This window comes from Penicillium maclennaniae (genome assembly GCF_028827695.1).
Source record: "Penicillium maclennaniae strain IBT 15551 chromosome Unknown utg000002l:1.0-2354659.0:1.0-2356205.0, whole genome shotgun sequence".
Taxonomy (NCBI): Eukaryota; Fungi; Ascomycota; class Eurotiomycetes; order Eurotiales; family Aspergillaceae; genus Penicillium; species Penicillium maclennaniae.
The window spans coordinates 844,724-852,530 of record NW_026623214.1 but is presented as its reverse complement, the minus strand read 5'-3'; the positions used below and the strand labels follow the sequence as shown (position 1 = coordinate 852,530).

The window sequence follows — 7,807 nt, the reverse complement described above, 5'->3', positions numbered from 1 at the left end:
GTTAGATGGCAGATCGATAAAAGTACCGATAGAAGCACCAGGCTCTTTTCCCCTCGACAGTGACAGTAGCGGTGAGACTGTTCTCGGTGCTGAAGGAAAGCGGTCTCCGTGACGAGCAACTGCGGACAGATGAGATAGGCCTGCCGATAGAGGCGACGAGACGGGCGAAGTTAAAGAAGGCACCCAGAGACAAGGGCCACCGATTGACATGGTAAATCTCGAGCCTCACGGGGGGGTCTGCAAAGTTGAGAATACCTGAAGACTCAAGTCCCTAGTCTACCAGATACGAGTCGAACTTGACCAAGAATCAAACGCACCGAACCCACAACACCGACGACACGAAACGAAACGGTAAAAATCCAGGAAAGGACAAAAGAACTAAAAAAGCGCCGTCTTCCCCGAGATGAGACAAGAGGAGGGGTGGGTCTGATCGAAGTGCCGGGGACGCCTGCGCAACAGATTCAGGGTGTCTTCAATTAAACGGAGTAAAGGGTGAAGCCAAATCAAACTTGCAGGCCTCGGTATAAAGAAAAGGGAGGGGTCGTGTATTTCAGTAGGCGCCGGGAGATTGATGCCAGGGAAATGCGTGTCCGCCACTGGACCACTGGACCAAGACTCGAAGATACGTCCAACGGGAGATCTCAGATCGCTAATGTCCAGCCCTTTGAAGATCTTTACGCAGCTCGGCAGTAGCACTGAGCATCCACTGGGTACCTATTACCGGTTAAATGTGTAACTGGGTGACTGGGTTGACTGGGTTGACTGGTAATGGGGTTGAAGGTGACTGGGTTCGACTGGGTCAGCCAGGATCGGCCGGAGATCTCCTTATGACGACCCAAGCGATGTGTGGAAATAAACGGGCTAGGATATTAAAACGGACACCCGCAATTGCCCCCAGGGTCCACCGTCTATAACACCCAGTAGGACTAACGTCTTGATCCACCGGATGACTTAGCTTTTGGTTAGCACTGTCCGAGGAATGATATACACGCGGAGTCGTACGGCGATCTCTGCAACGGTCAAAACAGTCAAAGTCAAAAGCGAGTACACTGGAACAACGAGTGTTTTTTTTTTTCTCATTCTATTTCTTCCCATTTTTGTAACGCTGCTAGTTGTGTGCCCGGATGGAGGAGAGGGGATGCGGGCAATAAGAGATGTGAGAGAACAGGTCAAACCACTGCATTGGGACTCGGCAATGATCAGCATCAAGACCACGATCCATTACTGATGCCCCATGCGGCAGAGTCCATAGATGTAACCCCGGGTTCTCAAACACAATTTTCCAAGACAAGTATCAGAACACCAAAATCGCTCAGAGGAATTGGTAGTCTGAGATCTTGATGTTTCCGATTCGATACAAGACCGATTGCTGTCCTTGGCTCCTGAAAAGATCGTTAAGATTGTTGACGGCACAAACCAGACGCCGCACTAGCATATATCCGAATACGATTACAAGCTTGGAAGGTACATGACAGCCTGGTAATAATTATTTGCCCGTGCACAGAGCGCCGCCTCTCTCACAGAGGTATGGCCACGCCCAGTTGCAGAAGGAACAAGCCCACACCCACGACGGGTCTGTGGCAAATCGCGGTTCTGCCCGAGCTGGATCAAAGGGACAAGTGGGAACCGAGTGAGGACTAGAATCCTCAGACCAGGATCCAGACAAGCTCTAGAATACAAGTCCTCCGGGGGCCCTAACTAGGCGGCTGGCACTGGGCCCGGTATCAGGATTCCATCGGACTCCAGCAAGGCACACTGTATGTGATTGAAGACGTAGACTCTTGTCGATACAAAAGTTTCCGACGTGGATCTATTGGCTGATCTGTAGGGTCCGTGAGATGAGCGTGGCTACAGGCTAGATGGTAAGAAGGCTAGATATCGGGCATGGGCCACCGCGTGGGAAGGGCCATGAGACCCTTGCTTTGCTCACCGGTTCACTTTCTGTTGTTTTTTGCTTTTTTTTTTTCCTTTTTTCTCTTTTGGACTTCTACTTTATTTTTGATTTATTATGCGTATTTTCTATCGACCATGTGGGAGTCTACATTGAGCTAGTGGCGCACTGGCTCCATTGACGGTCGGTCTTATGCTGCCGGACCTTCGGGGGTCTTTGAATGGCTTGGAACAGCCACTCAGCAGGCTGCCCGCCACACTTCCGCACGAATAGAGGGCCTCAGAGGCTTGCGAGAGTGGAGTCTTGTATCAATGGAGTGGTTAGAGGCGAGAAAGAAATCCGCAATCTGACAAGAAGAATCATAACAACCCCGCGATTATCCATGGACAGGCTGTCCAGTAGGGATTATACAAGAGCCCATTGGTCTTTGCTAGGCCCTGAAACCCGGACGGAGGCTTCGGCTACACGGTTCCAGCAAGAATGATGTGGAAATTTCCCGACTCCTGGTTCCGTACGGAGAATTACTTCCGCCACAGCCGTCAAGTCATTTTGTATACTTTGATTTTTTGGGAGTTTCATTCAATCTTGTCTCCTTTTTTTTTTTTCTCTCCTGCAGGTAACACCTACAATCTTCTTGATATTTCCTATACTTTCTCTTACCAATTGGTGCACAGATACCTGCAAATGCTGTACGGCGGTCTCTGCACATTCGCTAAGAGCTCGGGGTCAACCGTGGCTCAGCCGCCGTGTCAGGGCTCTCCACCGAGAGGAGAAGAGCTCCTGGGCCAATCTCCACATCACCCATGAAACGTCCCAAGTCACGGCTGGAAATGAAGGGACTTATTTAGTGGCCCCCCCTAGGGCCTGTGATCTATGAACCTGACGTATGATTGAACCAGGAATATGAGTACCAAGTAAACGGTGGGCCGTGTCCCTCGACTCTTCCAGGCCCTTTTTAATTTGATTCCCGTGAGGACAATGACGGAGATAAGACCTGAGATAACCAGGAAACCATCTGAGAAGCTTGAAAATCCGGGTAGAACACACAATTAGGCAGCTAACGGCCCACCGGCCTTTGCATGAACCCGAAGGAGCGGAATCTAAGCCGATCGGGACATTGGTCGACCCGCCGCACGAGAGTTCTCTATTTTTCCCTATTTTCCTGAAGAATACTTGTACTGTAGCATTGCTCAATAGTGGAGCAAAATTACGCAGGACTACGTTGGTAAGGCGCAAGTTCCTGATCGGAACGTTGGAGACTGGGGCCCGTTTTCCTTTTTGCCATCGCACGGCTTTCGGAGGGGAGAAAACTCGGGGCCGTTAGAGACGATCCCGAATCATATTGCGTAGAGCATACTGCTACGGCCGAAGCCCTTGCTGATCGTCTCCTAAGCCCGTTTAGCCTTGCACGCGTCCGATCTTCTTTTTTGCCCGTCTCCCGAGGCGGAAGGTCTGGTTTCGATCGGATTCTCCGTGTTGGAGCCTGGTGGAGTCGTCTCTGAATTTTGGAGCTTGTTCTGGATGCCTTCCATTGACCTCGGGTTGACTTCAGCCCGTCCCGTGTCAACTGTGTGTCAAGCATGTGTGGCAGAGGGTACATTCTGGAATGACCGCGGGGATCGATCGTGGAATCACTGCGCACAACTTTAATTTCGGCGTTTCTCGCAGATGCCAAGCACCACTCACGGTCTCCCTGCTCATTTCCCTCCAGATGTACGTCGTCATCGTGCTGCGAGTCGAAGAATTAGGGGAGGGAGAGTTGGGTGACGCAAGCCGATCGCTTGGCCCAGATGCCCCTCTTGCATCGTGCACGCCGATTCATTGGGCCCGAAATGGCCATCGTGTGCCCTGCAGATCCAAGAACCTGCACAGTTCAGCAGTTTACTACTGCTATGACCGGCACTTACCGACAACGGTATAAAGGCGGCTGGAAGTGCTCTGCTCAAGCCACATTCCATGGTCATCCTCGTTGTTCAGAGCGGGTCAAAATTTTCCTGAAACTCGGTCTGACAGTGACGGCCGTGTTGTTTCCACGGATCGCACGTTGCTCCCGATTTGGAATAGGGGGGGGGGCCACTCTTTCTCCCTCTTTCCCCGATCTATTGACTCGATGGAGATGTTATAGTTCTCACACCCACCTGGCCAGTGCTGAGATCGATACGGAAAGGAAAAGTCTCCTTCCGCGTCCCGTATAGCGTCGACCTTGTGCTCCACACGTGGAGTTTGCAACTCTCCGGCCCTAGGCGTTCTTTGCTAGTGCCTTTCTGCGATCAGTGCGTCGTGCTTCGAGAAGGATCTCTCCTGCGATCGCCGCATGGTCCGGGACCACGTAGAATTCCACCAACCGTCGATGTCTTGTATAGCTGCAAGTTATCAAGGGGTAGACTGTGTCCACCCTCATCACACTAGACTCACTAACAAGCTCACTAAACTTCACTAATTTCTCGTACTCGCAACTCCAATCCTCCGACGCCGATGCCCTAACTAACTCCTCTTAGCCTCGGTGCACGAGAAAGTGAAACATGGCTGCGACAGTTCGCCCGCCCTGCAATCTGGCTATTACCGCTCCGGGTTGACGCTCAGATATTCCAGGGGAAATCTCCCCGCTGACACTAGGCATAAGTCATATGAGAAAGAAAAGACTAAAATTTAGACGGAGAAAATAAATTAAGGAGAATTATTCCCCGAACCATGGCTTTCTTGACATATTCATGCAGGAACAGCTCTCAACCTCAATAGAGTTGCGGATCGGTCAGGCAAAAAAAATTAAAAATTAAAAATTAAAATAAAATAAAATAAAAACTTATCTTCCCTTCTTCACGTCGGTAGCTAATCCAGCATGCAAAAATGTAAAGTTCCACTTCGCTCCCATCGCTTTCGTCGTGAAGATTGTGCTCCTCCTCCATTGGCTGACAGGCCCAATCCTAGTCTACTCCTGATCTTATAAGGGGGCAAGGAGAGGGTCCTTCACTGCCTCACTAAGCCCCCAATCAAAGACACTCGGAACATGAATTACTACCGTAGTCTCAGGGTGGTTGCGTTCGTGCCTGATCGACATGAAGTAAATTTCCATAGTGTGCCTCGGTGGGCCTTTAGAACGAACATGCCTGCGAATACTAATAGCAGCATAGGAAGGAGACAACCCTGTGTTTCTACTTCTGTATGTATTTGTAGCCATAGGTGAACGCGTCATGCGAACCGGACAAGTTTGAGTGGAAGTAGCCGGGACGCAAGCGGCCGGAAAGATCATACAGACCAAGATCGTATCGCCATCGTGATGTTCGATGTCCCGCAAGCGAACCGGTCCCTTGGATTGTGGCTGGGCTGATGGAACAGCTACCAAAGCTCTTGGGTTCTTCGAAATTCGTACTCGATGGTATTAGGTTTTCATTCGCGTCTAGCTCGATAAATACAGGGAAGTGCTACCAGATCCAGTCTGCTAGGTTGAACAGGGCTGGGGCGCATGCGCCCTAGAAAGAAAAAAGAGGTTGATGGATGAGAAGAGATGCCTTGGCCGCCAGACGTTACCCATTGCGGGTATTGCTCCGCAGTCCCGAGGAAAGGGGCCAAAGCCATAAGCATTCTGCAAAAAACTTTGGGTCTGCGCCATGCCGTCAGGTTGCCGAGTCTTTCTTGGTGTTATCTCCGGTTTCCACGCTAGACTCAACGGCGGGGTCTTGTTCGCTTCTCCGGTTCTCGGCAGGGGCGATGCTGTCTTCCTGTTGGGTATCGTCGATGACGTTCGTTCCCTCAATAGGTGGCTGCGTGTCCTGTCTTGCTTCCTCTTCGCCGCTGTCTTTGCCCTCTGCAGAGAGGCTGTCTTGGTGGTCATCATTTCCGTCTGGCTGGGGGGTTTCCCTGCCGGCGCGGGGGCTTCAAAGAGGAGATTCAAATTGTTGCCATCATCGATCTTGTCAAAAACGGCCATCTTCGTCTTTGCGGACAAACGGAGGATACGCCAGAGTTTACTAGATTTGGCGCTGAGCGCGGCTTCCTTGTCGTCTGTGGTCTGTGCCATGTCAATGTCCATTTCGTCATCTAGGATCGCCCCCTGCAATGACTTCGAATCGGGAACAGCGAATCGATCTGCTTCCTTGAGCCGTTCGATGTTGGCCAATGCTTCGCTGTCGGATAAGAATTTGAAATCCAGCGCTCCCATTGGCGAGGCACGGATGCGTTTGTTGGTATAGGTTTTGACCGCATTATTGCGTGCAGCCACGTAGTCAGGCACAGAGATGGCTGGCTTCTCGATTGGTGGACAACCCTCGGCCTTCCACCGCACCCAGTTCTTGTCTCTTGACAGAACGGTATCGACCATGCGATAGTAAAACATCCCTCCAGGTCCATCTCGTAGATACCCTTCAATGCGTTTCCTGATATTCGAGGCCCAGTTCGCATCGTCTTCATTCAGGACAAATCCGTAGAGCACGGACTTGTTCGTTAAGTCAACCTGGAGTTTCTTGGCTTGTGGCGTAAATGATAGCAAGAAGTCCAGAATTATGAGAGCCTGGACCAGGATATGTCTGCGGAAAGCCGTATCGCTGATTTCGAGATCAAAGAGATCGCGACTAGTAAGATATTTTGGGTTGAAGTTGCTGCTGATCTCGGGCCCGTCGGCTACGCGCTTCCGCTTATGAGATTTGCGCGCTTCTTCTGACGATCGTCCGCCGCCTTGACTGTCGAGTTCGGTGTTGATGTTTTTGAAAGCAGATAATGTTGCCTCAAGGCCGGCCTTGAATGATACCAAACGGTCTGGGTCGAACAACGTGCTGGGAGCTGAAAAGTAGGTCTGTAAACTCCAGAAAATTGGGTATAGAACATCAAGATCGACGTATTCGTTCGGTTCCCGCCCGTTTCGCTTCTTATCCCGAGATACAAGGACATTGGGAACATTTGACTTTTCATCGACTCCTGTCCCACGACTCTCGGCTCGGCTGGTGCTATCCGCTTGGCTTTCTGTCAGTGTAGAGTCGCCATCTGTCATTGTGATATCCTCCTCTGGGGCATGGTGTATGGGCTTGACAATATCGTCGTATGTGGTAACGTTCTCGGTATGGAATTCGCCGCGAAGATTGACTGAACTCTTGTCTCCTAGTGGGAAGCTTTGGAAGAGGAAGATGAAAACTCGCCCGCAAAATACAGTATCCTCAGCACGGGAAAGTCGGCGGAGTAGCTCGTTGCATGATCTGAGGATGACGAGACTTTTCTGCTTGAAATGTTTCTTTACGGAGTCAGTCAATGGAGCGCGGCAAAGACCCGTGGAAGATCATTGCAAACCTTAATATTCCGTTCCCGGCGAGACTCCAAGTAGTCAAACACTTTGCGGCAGGCATTAATGGTTTGTCTGTCGAGTAGCTCTTCAATAAGCCAGAATATCAAGCCGGGCTCGCATTGTTCTGGTGATCGTTAGAAGACATCAATATGTGTTTTTGGCGCGCGACGAACCATTATCGGAGAAAATGGAGACGATGTCAAGGAGGTTCCATATGTGGACGAAGGCAGGGTCTTCGATGGCGGTAGAGTTCTGGATAATCACGAACTGTCAGCGGTCATCTTCAATCGTCATAGCCAAGGTGAACTTGGAGGTAAGCGGGGCGCACCACAAGAGGGTAGAACTTTTGGCGGAAAGCAATTTCTACCGACGCGTAGCGCGTCTGCTGGCTGAGCTGCTTCACGACCCCTTGTTGGTGTTCCGGGACCTCCCAAATTCGATCGCCGAGGAGCCCTTCGGTCAATGGGGGTTCGATCTGGGCAGGCTTGACCTGCGTCGCGCGGTCCAACAGACCATCGATCAGGCCCTTGTAAACCTGAACCGCCTCGATATCCACGCTTGTCATCTTCGACCGATGTGAGGCTGGATTGACAGCTGTGGGCGCGACAAAAGAGAGAAGTTGGGCGAAGTGAAGGTTTGCGGCT

At 51.0% G+C, this 7,807-nt stretch overlaps 1 protein-coding gene across 1 annotated transcript; it reads right to left on the bottom strand.

Annotated features, from left to right (window-relative positions):
• Positions 1-5,505: 5,505 nt before the first annotated feature.
• N7477_001540 (THO complex subunit THO1/HPR1) lies at positions 5,506-7,728 on the bottom strand (the record flags this gene model as incomplete). Its single annotated transcript, XM_056963203.1, has 5 exons — positions 5,506-5,764; positions 5,836-7,112; positions 7,169-7,287; positions 7,337-7,430; positions 7,492-7,728. The coding sequence occupies 5 exons, from the start codon at positions 7,726-7,728 to the stop codon at positions 5,506-5,508; spliced, it is 1,986 nt and encodes a 661-aa protein (XP_056826122.1).
• Between the last annotated feature and the right edge of the window lie 79 nt (positions 7,729-7,807).